We start from the raw sequence: 16,601 nt of genomic DNA on the forward strand, positions 1-16,601 counted from the left end.
CCATACCTCTGATAAAATCCCTTTTAAGACTGCCAGTGGATTTTCTGTTTCTTTGGCATTCTCAGTGTCTCTTAAAGCCTTCTCTTCAATCAGCCCATCCTCTTCTTCCTGGGTGAGAAAGACTCTCACAAATATTGTGGTTTCACACACAAACAGAGGGCTGAAGTATTTTGTGCTGACATCATCATGCACAATCTAGGAGTGTGAAGGACATTCTGTCAAACTGCCCTTCTCAATGAGACAACACACACAAAGCCTCATTAAAATATTAATTAAGTTTGGATGCACATTCATCAACCAGCTCTTAATATTTTTCTGAAAAGTACAACCTCTAAAGCAAGGAAGAAAAGCCTTCAGGGACTTACTTGGAGTTGCCAGTTTCCTAATTCATCCACATCTCTGATATAAACATGATAGTGTCCTCCATAGCAGCCACCTTTGTGTATAATAACAGAGAAGAGCTCATACATGTACTCTGAATCATCCATCTCAGTCTTTAAAAAGAAAAACAATAATTGTAACAACAGCTGAGGTCAGTCTCTCACACAAGGACAGCTTTATACCTTTAGCATCACTTCGGAGATTTCTCAGTGTGTGGTTGCACACGCAGGGACTGAAATGGCTTTTGAGGGCTGGGGACACAAGGAAGGACTGGCACAAGGCACAGGCTGATAAATCATAAAATCCCAGAGTGGTTTGGGTTGGAGAGACCTTAAAATTCATCTGGGTTCCTGCTAGGGGAAGGGACAACTCCCACTAACCCAAGGCAGCACCAAGCCCTGTCCAAGCTGGCCTTGGGCACTTCAGGGGCAGCCACAGCTTCCTTGGGCAATCTGTGTTATTAAACAAGCACGATTCTGAACCATACTGGAAACTCAAAATATTTTCAATTTCACTGTTGGTTCACAACCAAGCTTATTTTGTTTAAAAGAGCAGAGAGAAAAGAAGCAGCACTTAGAAACTCTAAAACTGGGGAGGGGGAAAAAGACTTCCTCAAATTCGAACACTGAGAAATTTCCAAGCTTGCATTGCAACACTTCAAGAAGAAAAATGTCTGTTCCATAAGAGTGCCTCTGTTGTGTTGTTAAAGAATCAAAATTTGTCATCAGTTTATAACCAGAAACATATTTATGAATGCAGAGATTCCTGAGAAAAATGGAATAACTACAGGCACCTACAGCACATCTAGATCAATTTATGCATGATGCTATCAGAGAATACCACACAAAAATAAATTTTAATTTCTATTTCCAGATAATTATCTTCCTGTCAAGGAAAGGTTAGATAACTTTTTGGGTAATTATTTTACCCTTCTCCCTTGTAGCTACATGGTAGCTCAGTCCAAAAGTGGAGGAGGACACCACAAAGTCACTCAAAAACGTGACAAAACTCAAAATAAAAGGTAACCTTGAGCTGTAGGTTCTCTGCTGAGCATACAGAAAATTTTAACAGGTGTTAACAGTGCTCACCTGCTCACAGAAAGGCTTCAGGTTGATCTGGATGGGGAATGTGTAGCAGCTTGTTTCCTTGTACCTCTCACACTTCTCAAAGTCAAAGTTGAACCTCAGGAGGGAGATGGTGAGGAAGGGAGGCAGCTTGCGCAGTTTAGCAGACTGGGAAGGGATTTAAAAAACATTTTAAGCACAGACCCAGACCAAAACTGTGCTTCCACCTTGCTGAGGTCAAATCCTTTTCCACCAAAGCTTTGTTACCACCTGAGACAAGATGAGTGCCCTCATTTTTCAAATGTCTTCACCAATTCTCAATTTCCCTTCCAACTACACAAATTAAAAGTGACCCAGATCCTCCTTGACTGGAGATCACCAGTCCCACATCTGATCCTGCCACAGTAAATAAAGGACATTGGTGAAATTCCAGCCAGCAATGACATTTCCATAGCCCATGGGCTCGATGCAGGCAGTCACAGTAGCTACTCTCCCTCATTTCTACAGGGGAGCACCCTCCAGGCAGGAAAGGCAGGAAAATCCATTTTAATGATTCCAGATTAATTCAGATCCAACCACTTGATGGGTGAGCCCATCAAGAGCCCTCATGAGAAGTAAAACCAACCATCCTGTACCACCTGTGGCAGCAGGTGTGGGCTCCATGGCCACATTTCTGAGCCTTTCCAATGTCTCCATCCTCCTCTCCGCTGCCAGAGCCATAACAGGAACACACACAGGGTTTAAGAAATCCCCTGAATTAGGAATTCCATTTGCATCCACAGCCTGGCAACCCCCAGCTCTGTGATTTCCTACCAAAATTCAGAGTTCCCACTCTCCTCCTGCATGGATGAGCACTTGTGAGAGGCAAACAACTCACCCTGTACTGCCTTGAACCCAGCCCAGTTAAACCCCAGCCAGCCCTGCAACACATGAGGCACTGCTGAGAGTTCTGAACTCCCAATCACTGATTAACCTGGCCTGACCTCAGCTTCCCTTTGAACTACCCCTTCCACATCCAGAGGGCTGCAGAGTTTGGATTTCACCCATCCTGCAGGAGGCCAAGGGGCTCTGCTGCTGTGACAAGGGCAGAGGGCAAAACCAGCCCGAGCCTGCTTCCCTCCACAAAAACAGAGCAACAGATCCCATTCCCTGCACAGAGCAACAGCTGCCCATTGTTCTTCTCTCTCATTTGGGTTTTCCAGAAGTGAGTTTCCATGGTTTCTCCCACTCCACATTTTTATTTTGTGCTCTAACTTATCTTTTAGCCAATCCCCCAGCGTGCCCAGAGGAAGGTGCAGCAGAGGTGTTGAAGGAGTCAATACTTTCCAAATCACACCATACTCCATGTTAGGGACAAAAAACTGCAACAACATTTGGGAAACAATTCACAGGAGCTTTTCTTGACATCCCTGCTGAGGTTTCAGAGAATGCCAGGATGGTTTTGGTTGGAAGGAACCTTAAAGCCCATCCAGTGCCACCCCTTGCCATGGGCAGGGACACCTTCCACTATCCCAGGCTGCTCCAAGCCCAGCCTTGGACACTTCCAGGGATCCAGGGGCAGCAGCCACAGCTTCCTGGGCACCCTGTGCCAGGGCCTGCCCACCCTCACAGGGAAGAACTTTTTCCTAACATCCCAACTAACCCTTCATCATCCAACCCCAAGGTGTTACCTTTGAAGCTTCAACCAGTTTATCACAGGCTCCACATCGATACAAGTTGTCATTCTCAAAGTATTCTTCCTCCACATACATGTTCCACAGGGCCTCCTCCAAGCCAGCCACACCTTTCACTGCCACTGTGAGGTCTAAGAAATCCTCCTGTGCAGAAAAGACAACAAGAAACGAGGTTCTGAGGGGTGTAAGTTTGTGATTAGAAAGATACCCATCCTATTCATTACAGTGACGGGTAAAAAAACCTCACACAGCCATAGAAATTAATTTTTAAAAACTGATTTTTTAATTTACAAAGGGCATAAAAGACTGTCAAGGCATGTTTTGCTGTTACCTCACTGCACTCTGTGCTAACTACATCCACTAAAGGCAGGGCTTGTGAACTCAGAAGATGCAAAACATTGAGGTTTTTTAATTCTCATTTAGAAAATGCAGCCAAAGGCCTAAAGTCCAACACTCACTGTGACGGTGTTCACAGGGGTTATTGGACTGGGGAAGAGACAAGGATCTGACTCCATGTTTAGGAGGCTGATTTATTATTTTACGATATATATTACATTAAAACTATACTAAAAGAATAGAAGAAAAGGTTCCATCAGAAGGCCAGATAAGAATAGAATAGCAAAGAATGATAACAAAAGCTTCTGTCTCAGACAGAGAGTCCAAGCCAGCTGGGCTGTGATTGGCCATGAACTAGAAACAACTCTATGAGACCAATCACAGATGCACCTGTTGCATTCCACAGCAGCAGATAATCAATGTTGACATTTTGTTCCTGAGGCCTCTCAGCTTCTCAGGAGGAAAAATCTTATGGAAAGGATTTTCCCATAAAAGTCGTCTGCGACAACTCACTACCTGGATTCAACAAGGCACTCAACAAGGATGACATCATTTTCAGACTTTAAAAACAATTACATTTAAAGTCAACAGCCTGAAGAGAACCCCCCAGTGGCAGACCCCTGGCTTTACCTGTCTCTCACTGACATTCTTGCACTCCTTACAGACAATCTGGTTGACAACAATGCCGTGGTACAGGCGGTTGATGAGGTCATGGCCTGATGTCCCCACCAGGGAAGTCTCCAAAGCACTGAAGAGGATCCTGTTCAATTCCTGCACGTCGTGCTGCCTCATCTCCTGCAGGAGGGAAACCCACACAGGAAGGAATGAATCACTGCTGTGCTTGGCCTGTGGCTCAAAAATAACATTTCAAGTGCCCCAGAGTATCAATGACTACTCATGCATTTACTCCTTGAGTAGTTAAGTACTACATTTATTATTGTTAATCTTAAAGATCATTTTGTTCCACCCCCTGCCATGGCAGGGACACCTTCCACTATGCCAGGCTGCTCCAAGCCCCAGTGTCCAACTTGGGCACTTCCAGGGATCCAGAGGCAGCCACAGCTGCTCTGGGCACCATGTGCCAGCACCTGCCTACCCTCCCAGAGAACAATTTCTCCCCAATATTCCATTTACACCTGCTCTCTGTCAATTTGAAGCCATTCCCTGGATTTAGATTAATCTCTGAGTGACACAGTTCAACTTGGGTAAGAATCTAAGTATCTGAGCCTGTTGGAAAAACACTCCTGTAAGAAGAAAGGAAAAGCAACTGGAATTGTATCTAAGAGAACAACCATCTTCTGTGTTCACAGGGGCTTCTGGATGAGGGAAGAGACGAGGGTCTGACTCCATGTTTCAGAAGGCTGATTTATTATTTTATTATATATATTAGATTAAAACTATACTAAAAGAACAGAAGAAAGGCTCTCCTCAGAAGGCCAGCTAAGCTAAGAATAGAAAAGCAAGAATGATAAGAAAGGCAGCTGTCCCAGACTCTCTGTCCGAGCCAGCTGACTGTGATTGGCCATTAATTACAAACATCCCACATGGGCCAATCACAGATGCACCTGTTGCATTCCACAGCAGCAGACAATCAATGTTTACATTTTGTTCCTGAGGCTTCTCAGCTTCTCAGGAGGAAAAAATCCTAAGGAAAGGATTTCTAATGAAAAGATGTCTGCGACAATCTTCTGTTCCTCCCTGCAAACAACTGCCACGGCCTCCATGTGCAAATCCAACAGGATACACCAAGAGCTGACCCAACCCAATCATTTCTGCAGCTCAAAGGATTTTAAGGCATTTCCTAATTTTAAGGTGCTTCCTGAATGCCAGCCTTCCAGAAGCCATGTGTGTGCAGGGAGAGGTGTGGGGATGGAGATGGGCACCTCGTGGCTGCTCCAGCCGAAGCTCTCGGTGAGGTCAGAGGTGGATGCAGCCTGCTGGTCCAGGAGCAGCAGCTGGGCAAACAGGCGCTGCAGCTGCAGCGGGATGATCCGAACCTGCCGGGGCAGCAGGCAACAGAGTCACACACAGCCCCACAGCAGCCAGCCCAGCAACAACAGGGGCAACTCATCACCAAGCTGCTGATAAACCACCCCTGGGTGATAAACTCCCCCCCCCATGGGTGATAAACCACCCCTTTGGTGATAAACTCCCCCCCCGCCATGGGTGATAAACCACCCCTGGGTGAGAAACTCCCCCCCCACCATGGGTGATATACCATCCCTTTGGTGATAAACTCCCCCCCCCGCCATGGGTGATAAACCACCCCTTTGGTGATAAACTCCCCCCCGCCATGGGTGATAAACCACCCCTTTGGTGATAAACTCCCCTCCCCATGGGTGATAAACCACCCCTTTGGTGATAAACTCCCCCCCCCATGGGTGATAAACCACCCCTGGGTGAGAAACTTTCCCCTGGGTGAGAAATCATCCCTGAGTGATAAACTCCCCTCTGGGTTACAAACCACCCCTTTGGTGATAAACTCCCCCTGGGTGATAAACTCCCCTCCCCATGGGTGATAAACCACCCCTTTGGTGATAAACTCCCCCCCCATGGGTGACAAACCACCCCTGGGTGAGAAACTTTCCCCTGGGTGATAAACCATCTCTGAGTGATAAACTCCCCTCTGGGTTACAAACCACCCCTTTGGTGATAAACTCCCCCCTGAGTGATAAACCACACCTTTGGTGATAAATTCCCCCCCATGGGTGATAAACCACCCCTTTGGTGATAAACTCCCCCCTGAGTGATAAACCACACCTTTGGTGATAAATTCCCCCCATGGGTGATAAACTTCCCCCCTAGGTGACAAACCACCCCTGCCTCTTTAATAACACACACAACTCACTTCACACCAAGCAGTTTTAGACTTGGTTCCCAAAAACATACAGTGCCTCACCTTATACAGCCAAGTGGGAATGGTTTGGGGTGGGAGGGACCTTAAAGATCATCCCATTCCACCCCTGCCATGGGCAGGGACACCTCCCACTATCCCAGGTTGCTCCAAGCCCCAGTGTCCAACCTGGCCTTGGGGTCTTGCAGAGATTCAAGGGCAGCCACAGCTGCTCAGGGAATTCGATCCCAGCCCGTCCCAGGGAACAATTCCTAATTCCCAATATCCCATCCATGCCTGCCCTCTGGCAGTGGGAGCCATTCCCTGTGCCTTGTCCCTCCATGCCTTGTCCTCAGTCCCTCTCCAGCCCTGCTGAAGGGGTTGGTGGAGGGGTGGAATGAGGTGGGAGGGAGAACACCTCAGCAGAAACAGACTCCACATCTGATTTCTGAGGTAAAACCTGATGGCAATGAAAGCTTAGAATGCTGTGGAAAATCCAGTATCAGCCAGGCCAAACTGCCTCTCAGTGTCAAATTCAGGTTTTCACTCATTTTCCTAAGTTTCACATGAACTGCAGCCATATTCCTCCAAATCAACTGTGATGAACAGGAAAATTCCCATCACCTTTGCATCTGGTTTCCTGCTGTCATCCAGAGTGCCAAGTTCTTCAGGTCCCAGGGAGAACAAAGCCTCTGCAATTGGTAAAAAATTATTATTTAAAAAGACAACATCCCCTCCTTAAAAATTTACTGGATTTTAATGCTAAACACTATGATTTTATTCTGCAATAGTTTATTTAAAGTGAACTGATGTGCCCCAAAATCACCCGAGTTCACTGTGTTTCTTAAATAAATAACCAGAAGTGCAAGTCGCACCAAAGCATCAATCCCAACATTATTTTAAGAAGGTTTTGAGCACCTCACCTCTAAATTCAGGGGTGAAGAGCAGAGTCTGCAGAAGGGAATTGAGGTAGCAGGTCCCACCCTGATTTTTGATTCCACTGAGGTTGGTGAAATCCCTGGGAGCTGGAGGCTCAGACTCTCTGGGCTTTGATTTCTTCCCTTTCCCATAGTGATTGTTGGAAATAAAGGAAAAATCCTCTTCAAATAAGTCCCCAAACATTGTGAAGGCAGAAGAGTCCTTTAAAAAGATAGAATAAGTATTTACTATAAAAAATGCAGTTGAGCCCAGCCACATAAAATCCTCCAAGACAAACCTGGAAGCCCTGACTGAAGAATTTGTTTATATTTTTTTCCACCTTATTCCGGTCATTCTAAAAATAAACCCATGAAAAAATGTAAATTAATGTAACAAAAAAAGGGTGAATTAAAAGCATTTCTGTTACCACAGGTCTGAGCAGTCTCTTCACCAGGATCCAACCCACCACAACTCCATTTTGCACAAAGCTGTTATTTATTCCTGCAAGTGAACTATCCCCTACCTTGGATTATCCTTATCCACCTCCTCCAAACCCCTGGCTCTTCTTCATCTGAGACATCAAAGCTGAAAGATTTTAAAGTTTCACTTTCCTAATGAACATAAATAGGAACTAAATCACTTTGCATCAGCTTCTCCTCCTCTGAATGCAGCTCCTGACTGCCTTAAAATCTCTGTCAGGGCCCCTCCTCCCAAGCTGCTGGATGGAATTCCTGGGCTTGGCACTCAATCCAAGCTTTCTCCCAGCCCTCATTCCTGTTTCCAGTCAAGCCTGCTGCACTTCTCCTCCCTGCATCTCCTCCCAGCAGCTCCTGAGTGGATGGTTTGTCCCAAAAAAGAGCCATATCCAGGAGACACCACCCACCCACCACTCTGGAGAGGCACTCGAGTGCCAAATCCTCCCTCACTCCTTATTTCTGGATCCTCCTTCCCTTAAAAACCACACAGGAATAGCAGCTGGAAGGGATTCTGGGTGGCCCAGGGACAGCTCAGAGCACAGGGCCTCAGGCTGCCATGCATCCATGGCAGGAGAAACCAAAACCCTGGAATAAATCCATGGCAAGAGATCCCAGAACCTCTCTAATAAATGCATGACAGGAGATCCCAAAATTATCTAATACTTCCATGACAAGAGACCCATAAACCCCCTACGAAACCCACAAGATTCCCAAACTCCTCTAATAAATTCATAGCTGGAGGTCACAAAACCCTCTAATAAATCCATGACAGGAAATCTCCAAAGCCCTTTAAGATATCCATGACAAATGATCCCAAACCCCTGTTTGGGATCCACAGCAGGAGCCCCCAAATCCCTCTAATAAATCTATGAGAACAGAGCCCAAATCCCTCCAAAAAACCCAAGGCAGGAGATCCCAAACCCCTCTAAAAATCTGTGACAGGAGATCCCAAATCCCCCTAATACATCCATAGCAGGAGTTCCCAAAGCCTGCTAATAAACCCATGCCAGGAATTCCCAAAACTCTCTAATAAACCCAAGGCAGGAGATCCCAAACCCCAGTAATAAATATGACAGGAGATCCCAAATGTCCCTTATAAAACCACAGCAGGACTTCCCAAACCCTTTCAATAAACCCATGTCAGGAGCTCCCAAAACTCTCTAATAAACCCAAGGCAGAGGATCCCACACCCCTCTAATAAACCTATGGCAGGGGATTCCAAAACTCTCTAATAAACATATAGCAGGAGTTCCCAAATTCCCCTAATAAATCCATGCCAGGAACTCCCAACCCCCCCTAATAAACCCATGCCAGGAGATGCCAAAACTCTCTAATAAACCCAAGGCATGAGATCCCAAAACCCTCCAATAAACCCACGGCAAGAGATCCCAAAACCTTTCAATACATCCATGGCAGGAGATCCCAAAACCTTTCAATACATCCATGGCAGGAGATCCCAAATGCTTCCAACAAATCTGTGACAGGAGACCCCAAAACCTTTCAATAAACCCATGGCAAGAGATCCCAAACCCCTCTAATAAATATGACAGGAGATCCCAAATCTCCCTTACAAACCCATGCCAGGAGTTCCCAAAACTCTAATAAATACAAGGCAAGAGACTCCCCAAACCTCTCTAATAAACCCATGGCAGGGGATGCCAAACCCTCTAATAAATCTGTGACAGGAGACCCCAAACCCCCCTAATACACCCATAACAGGAGCTCCCAAACCCTTCTAATGAAGCCATGGGAGGAGATCCCAAAACCCAATAATAAATATGACAGGAGATCCCAAATCCCCCTTATAAAAGCATGGCAAGGGTTCCCAAACCCTTCCAATAAACCCATGGCAAGAGATACCAAACCCCAGTAATAAATATGACAGGAGATTCCAAATTCCCCTTATAAACCCACAGCAGGACTTCCCAAACTCTTTCAATAAACCCAAGCCAGAAGCTCCCAAAGCTCTCTAATAAACCCATGGCATGAGATACCAAAACTCTCTAATAAATCTGTGACAGGAGATCCCAAAACTCTCCAATAAATCTGTGACAGGAGATCTCAAACCCCTCTAATGAAGCCAAGGGAGGAGATCCCAAACCCCTCTAATAATTCTGAGGTGATCCCAAATCCCCCTTATAAATCCAAGGCAGGAAATCCCAAACCCCTTAATAAACCCATGCCAGGAGCTCCCAAACCTCTCTAATAAACCCATGGCAGGAGACGCCAAAGCTCTCTAATAAATCTGTGACAGAGGACCCCAAATCCCTCTTATAAACCCACGGCAAGAGTTCCCAAACCCTTTCAATAAACCCATGCCAGGAGCTCCCAAACCTCTCTAACAAACCCAAGGCAGGAGATCCCAAATCCCTCTAAAAAACCCATAGCAGAGGATGCCAAACCTTCTAATAAATCTGTGACAGCAGACCCCAAATCCCCCTAATACACCCACGCCAGGAGACTCCAAACCCATCTCATGAAGCCAAGCCAGGAGCCCCCGAGCCCGGCGGTGCCCCCGTGCCGGTATCCCCCGGTCCCCCAGAGCCGTCACTCACCGTGCCCGGACCGGCCCTAGGGCCACGGGCCCGCGGCCGCCGCCATATTTGTTGTGTGGCGCGGCGCAAAGAACGCCGGGACCGGCGGCCCGCGGGGAAGGCGGGGCGGCGCGGGGCATGCCGGGAGTTGTAGTTTCACCGCCATGAGGGCAGGGGCAGTCATGGCAACCTGTGGGACCTCCATCCCTGGAAGTGTTCTAGGACACACTCGATAACGGCTTGGAGCGAGCTGTGATAGTGGAAAGTGTCCTTACCAGTGCCACAGAGTGGAACGGGATGGGCTTTAAGGTCCCTTCCAACACAAACCATCCTGGCATTCTACAAAGACCAGCTCTCTCTTTCAAATTGCTGTTTACTGTCATGCATTTATCACAGGGATTTGGGATATCCTGCCATGCTTTTACTGCAAATGTTTTGGGATCTCCTGGCACAGATTTATTAGAGAGGTTTGGGGCTCCCTATACATGGGTTCCTTAGAGGGGTTTGGTGATCTCTTTCTGGGTTTGATAGAAGGGTTTGGGGTTCTATTTTCACAGATATAGTAGGTGGGTTTGGGATCTCCTACCATGAATTTATTAAAGAATTTTGGGATCTCCAATCATGGATTTATGACAGAGGTTTGGGGATCGCCCGTCATGGTTCATTAAAGGGGCTTGGGCATCTATTGTCATGAATTTATTAGAGGGATTTGGGATCTACGTTCATAAATTTATTAGAGCAGTTTCGGCATCTCTGACTAGATTTATTAGAGGGATTGGACATCTCCTGCAATTGGTTTGTTAGAGGGGCATGAGGATCTCTTTTCATGGATTTATAAGAGGTAGTTTGGGATCTCCAGTCATGGATTTATTCTAGCCTTGGCTGGCGTGTTGTAGCTACCCTAAGAATTGCCTCCTGAGTATTCCCTAATTATTCCTGAGCCTGGCATGGGCCAGCCTGCAGCTGACAGAATCATTCAGCTTGGAAAAGACCTCCAGGATCACCCAGTCCCAGCCTCATGCCAGCACTGCCATGGTCGCCCCTAAGCCACGACCCCAAGTGCCACATCCAGGCTCCTCCAGGACACTTGAGAGATGGTGACTCCACCACCTCCCTGGGAAATTATTCCATTGCTTAACCATTCTTCCAGTGAGTGTTTTTTCCTAATACCTGTAACTGCAGGCTGCACTCACAGAGAATGTGTTCTGTGGCCAGCTCACTCCCTGAGACTGATGGGCTGTCACAAGAGAGGCCATCCCCTAATGCGACCTCCGGCCGGGTTTCGGGGTGTCCCCCGCAGGATGCAATGGATCCGGATAGCTCAGTCCTGCTCGGCACAGCCTGTCCACCTGTCTGAGCTCCCAAGCAGTTCTTAGCTGCAGGCTGTAGGAGCATCAGGGGGTAGGACGGTCAGGACAGACAGAGAGATTTCTGAAGCCAGGGCTGGAACTTGTGGTTTATTGCAAAGGGCCTGGGTGCAGGGCCCTGCTGGGAGCTGCCAGCCACAGCTCAGAGCAGGCCCGAGAGGATGAGAGGGGTAGAGATGATGAAAGGGTAAGAGCGTAAAAGGTAAGAGAGTAAAAGCGTAAGAGAGCAAAAGCGCAAGAGAGCAGACGTGTAAGAGAGCGAGGTTCCCGTTACAATACAATAAATCTTCTGTGCTGAATATTCTATTTCTCACTAACCAATCTAGTACAATATACAAATCCTATGGCATTTACATACAGCCTATAAGAATCATTACATTACCATACTGTGTTACATTTTAAACCCTAAAAACTACTCTTTGGACCCCTTCTGCCAAGCTAGTAGGGTCTGCTCTTACCGTTGAGTTTGTCTGCAAGCAGAGGGTATTATTTCATCAAAAGGGGATTACTTTCAGCTGGCCACACCATTGATGTTCAGTAACTAAGGCATCTCAAAGCTTGCTTTCATTTCAATCTCACTTATAGTTTCTATGTTCTCAAAATCTTTTGCCAGACAATCATATTTATAAGGCTCTCCTATTTCATCTTCCCCAACAGCAATCGTAGCAAGCTTAGGTGATATCTAGTGATTACCAGCTCATTTTGTGATTTCAGCTCTTTGCTTGCTAGGTGCCTTGGGCAGACGCAGGGAGAGAGAGTAGAAGGCTGTGTGAGGTTCCACAGGGATGTCCTTATTGAATCTTCGGCCAGGGTTCTCAGGGACAGCTCTTTTGCTGAGATGGGCAAAAGTAGCCCTTTCTATAGGGTACAGGAGTTTTAGGAATTGTCCAATAGCAAGGGTGAAAGGAAAGTGGCCTACAGTCTTCCAGAGAGATAAGCAAGGGTCTGGAGGTGGGAGAGAGCCTTCTCAGGTCCAGTCATCGTGACCCAGCATTTCCTACCTTAGGCTGCTGAATGCAGGTGACACAGCAGCAACCCAGTACAAGGGACTGAGGTGAAGGAATAGAGAGGGATCACTTGTGTGAGTTCCAGGAAGGTTTATGTCCACAGAGGAGTCAGGGAAAATAGACAAAAACTGAGGGAAAAAAGCTGCTTTAGAGGAGGAGAGGTAATAAGGGGAGGGCACCACCTTTTACCAATAGGAAAGCATTAACTTCATGGGTAATGTCAACAAGGGGAAAGAGCCAACCTTACAATCCAATCTTGCATTGAGGAAGGGATGAAGGACAGAGAACATTCCAGAACAAAAAGGGTGTGCTATCTTTGATAGACAGGGGGATTGACATGCACTTGGCAGGAAAATCTTGGGGTAAACAACTCAGGACTGAACCATCAGGGAAGCCAAATAGGTTACATGGAATTAACCATTACAAACTTATAGCAAGGAATATTTAAAAACTACTACAGAAGAACAAATTATAAAATAACAGACTAACAAAAATATCCACACTGAAATTCCCCTGAAAAAGCTTGAGGCCATGCAGTATATTGTGGTGCATTGACCGTGGCATGAAGGGAGAGGAGAGAACTTGTGTGCCTGAGGCATGGAGGCTGCATGGCTCTGAATATCCAGGGGTGCAATATTTTTAATTTTGCCATCAGTGGCAATGCTGTGAGGCCAGGGAAATCACGTCTGTGCTGAAGCTGCTCCTTTGCTGAGTCAGGTCTGAAACCTGAGCCTCCAGAGGTTGCTAAAACTCATTTAGTGCTGGTCTGAATCCTGGTGGGGAGGAGTTTCCAGCCAGCCAGGGGTCACCTGCCAGGCTGGGAAACAACTCTGTAAAGTGAGAGCTTGGTCTGTACAGAGAGAGGCCAGCCCCTGTCAGCACCTCTTAGTGGTGTCCCTGGCACGGAGGAGATTCCTGCCAGCTCAGAAGAGCCCTGAGCCTTGTCCTGAGGGTCTCCTGCTCCATCCCTGGAGGAATCACCAGAGGATCTGTGTCTCCAGCTTGGAGAGGCTCTTTTGCATTTGTTCCTGTGGGCTTGGGGGTTGCTCCTACCAACGTTGCTCCCTGGGTCCTGGCCAAGGTGGGACACAAGGCACAACAAAGGTGAGGAGTCCTGAGGGATCCCTGTAGCACATTGAGGAACTCATGGAACATTGAGGAATTCCAGTGACTCAGCATTGAAGAGGTCACCAAATCTTGGCTTTCCAAGTAAGGAGGGAAAAGGCAAAATAAACTACCCACAATGCAAAGCAGTGAATGATTAACAACGGAAACATCAATAGGGCAGAGTGCAACAAATTCACCCATCAGTTGCTTTCCAAAGCATCTTGAGGCTACAGCCTGCAGGAGAAATCTTTTCTACGGCCTGTACTGCAAGCACAGCAACATGGCTTTGAGGCTTTGCTGTGCCTGGATTTCCATCCTCCTCCTCCTCCTCCTGCCTGGCCTCTCGGATGGAGGGAAGCTCCTGGTGGTGCCCATGGTGGGAAGCCACTGGCTGAGCATGCAGGAAGTGGTGGAGAAGCTGAGTGAGAAAGGACACGAGGTGGTGGTGCTGGTTCCTGAGGTGAGCTGGCAGATGGAGACCACGCAGGCCTACAAGGTGGTCACGTACCCGGTGAGCCAGAGCCTGGAAGAGCTGGATAACTCCTTCCGGGAATACGTCGCCGTGCACTTGACACCGAAGCCGTTCCCCCTCAATGCCCTGGCCATGTACAACGCCTCAGTGCATGTTTTCAGCACCTTCTTTGGGCAGTGCAAGGACCTGTTCCACAGCCAGGAGACCCTGAGGTTCCTCAACCAAAGCGGCTTTGATGCCGTCCTGACGGATCCGGCCTTCATGTGTGGGGCCATCCTGGCTCACCATCTTTCTCTTCCCTTTGTCTTCTTCATGAGGGGATTCCCTTGCAACCTGCACTTTTCAGCCCCACAGAGCCCAAGCCCTCTGTCCTACATCCCGAGACTCTTCAGCTTCAACTCGGACCGCATGACTTTTTTCCAGAGGGTGGAAAATGCCCTGATTTCCCTCCTGGAGCTTGATTACTGCAACGGTTTCTATGGAGAAGCGCTTAAGCTTTCCTCAGAAGTTCTTCAGAGAGATGTGTCTCTGATGGACCTGGTGAACTCTGCTGCCATTTGGATCCTGAGGTTTGACTTTGTGTTCGACTACGTCAGGCCAGTGATGCCCAACATGGTCTTTGTGGGGGGGATCAACTGTGCGAAGAAGAAACCACTGCCTAAGGTAATGTTCCTTTGCCTAAAATTGTACATGTCCCAATGAAAAGTCATTCTGATGCTCCAGCAAGTTTATTGCTATTGTTTGTTATTTTTTAAATTTTCTGGTAATGATTTAATTCATGCAGGTTTGGGTAATTGTTTGTCACAGGCTGAAAACAAAGAACCTTGATAGAGACTTACTTGAACTAATTTAGGTTTTGTAACAAACCAAACAAGAAAGGGATTTCACCTGTCTGGTGGAAATTACTGTCCTCAGTGAATGTGTCTTAACCACCAACGAGATCCAGTTTTGATTTCATTTTAATGGCGTCTGACATCTATTTCTTTTATCTGATCAAAAATCCAAGAGTCATCTTTTATTTTTAACACCAGGCTCTGCAGCATCACTTGATTCACTTTAGTTGTATTTTCATGACAAATCATTTCCAAAATGACTGTGTGTGTTAGGTTACTCCCGTTTGTGGGGGTGAAATATAAATGTCACGTTGAAATGGCAAGAAATATTGTTACAGTCATGGATTGGGTGAAAAAGACTTGAATGCAGAACTCAGATAACTTTTCGTACACGGTCCTTGACCTTTGCTTTTGCTAGAATTGTTCTGCAGGGTCTTAAAGCTAATACAGAAATCTAAATCTATTGTGGTAGTCAACATGGAATCTCTAAAATGGTAATACTGGGCATTTTTCCAGGCACAAAGCAGGACACAAATCACTTTCCTAGGAAATTGCTCCCTCGCTTCTGAATTGTGGTCACACAATATCTCTGCACAATGTCTTTGAGCTGGAGGGGTGGTATTTTTCTTTCTTCTTTCACATTTATTTTCAGATTTCTTTGATGCTCTTTTGACAGGCTGATGAAGAGCCCTCTAAACTTTATAAACAAGGAAAAGAATAATACTCTTAACTAGAATATTATGATAAAATTATATCTAAGACATTCTATCAACTCACGGCTCAGGAGAGTAGGTGCTGCTTTGAGATTTAAGAGGCAAATTCTTGCTGGCTCCACAATATAAGTCTTTACTTATATTGTAGTCTTATATTGTGAAGGTCTCAGAGCCATAAAGAGTTCATAACTTTGCTACAAATGTAGAGACATCCTGCCCTCATTGTATCCCTGCCAGTGCCTGTCTTCTGACTCCTGTTAGGTGAAAATCACATGTTCCACACCTGGACAAATCTTGTATTGGCCCTTTCCAGCCAACTGATGTTGACATTGAAAATCCAGTCGAGTCCAGACTAAAAAGTACATCAAGCAGCAACTTCCAAGTTAATTTGGTCAGTTCTTGTCACAGCAGTTGCAATGAAGTCTCTGCATCCAGATTTCCTGCATTGAATGACAATTCTTTGTAAATCCCTTCAGTGTCCGGCTTTCAATCTGTGCCATCTCCCATCTCGCCTGTGCTGCACCTCTCCAGAAATTGGTTTTCCATGTCTAGGGGTGGTTCCTCCATGTCCAGAGTGACAGAGTGAAGCTACTCAGAGTAGTTGCAGCACCCTTTGGGTGTCATGAGACAAATGGCTTTGCCTCGGGAAGGATTTGCTTCTCCTGACTGAGGATGCTGGGAGTCCCAGCACCATTTATAAAAAGAAGGGGAAAACGTTGTGCTGATGGCAGCTTCTCATCACAAGGACTCCTTCCTTAGCACCCTCCAAAAGGCTTTGTATTGGCATTGCTTTCACTTGCACAAACGGAACACATTCCTGCAGTGGCATAAGTGGGAGGTGTCACATCTTCACCTTGATTTTGTCTTGCTCACAGTGCATGGAAAGG

General features: G+C 46.6%; 2 protein-coding genes across 4 annotated transcripts in view; one reads left to right on the plus strand and one right to left on the minus strand.

Annotated features, from left to right (window-relative positions):
• Window positions 1-10,330, minus strand: part of USP40 (ubiquitin specific peptidase 40) — a 30,274-nt gene extending 19,944 nt beyond the window's left edge. Inside the window, exons 1-9 of one of the 2 annotated variants that reach the window (XM_074548860.1) lie at window positions 10,237-10,330; window positions 7,211-7,427; window positions 6,912-6,979; window positions 5,338-5,451; window positions 4,085-4,249; window positions 3,116-3,262; window positions 1,470-1,613; window positions 366-494; window positions 7-108 (exon numbers count right to left, since the gene is read on the minus strand). In XM_074548860.1, coding sequence (XP_074404961.1) covers window positions 7-108; window positions 366-494; window positions 1,470-1,613; window positions 3,116-3,262; window positions 4,085-4,249; window positions 5,338-5,451; window positions 6,912-6,979; window positions 7,211-7,409 — 1,068 coding nt within the window. In that variant the 5' untranslated portion in view covers window positions 7,410-7,427; window positions 10,237-10,330. Of the gene's footprint in view, window positions 1-6; window positions 109-365; window positions 495-1,469; window positions 1,614-3,115; window positions 3,263-4,084; window positions 4,250-5,337; window positions 5,452-6,911; window positions 6,980-7,210; window positions 7,428-7,728; window positions 8,085-10,236 lie in introns of those variants that run through there. The other variant, XM_074548861.1, reaches the window with a different exon arrangement.
• A 3,134-nt stretch (window positions 10,331-13,464) lies between these two features.
• Window positions 13,465-16,601, plus strand: part of LOC102063269 (UDP-glucuronosyltransferase 1A1) — a 91,016-nt gene continuing 87,879 nt past the window's right edge. The window contains exon 1 of one of the 2 annotated variants that reach the window (XM_074548863.1): window positions 13,465-14,831. In XM_074548863.1, the coding sequence (XP_074404964.1) occupies window positions 13,977-14,831 (855 nt within the window). In that variant the 5' untranslated portion in view covers window positions 13,465-13,976. The remainder of the gene's footprint in view (window positions 14,832-16,601) is intronic. The other variant, XM_074548865.1, reaches the window with a different exon arrangement.

This window comes from Zonotrichia albicollis, chromosome 10 (assembly GCF_047830755.1).
Source record: "Zonotrichia albicollis isolate bZonAlb1 chromosome 10, bZonAlb1.hap1, whole genome shotgun sequence".
Classification (NCBI taxonomy): domain Eukaryota; kingdom Metazoa; phylum Chordata; class Aves; order Passeriformes; family Passerellidae; genus Zonotrichia; species Zonotrichia albicollis.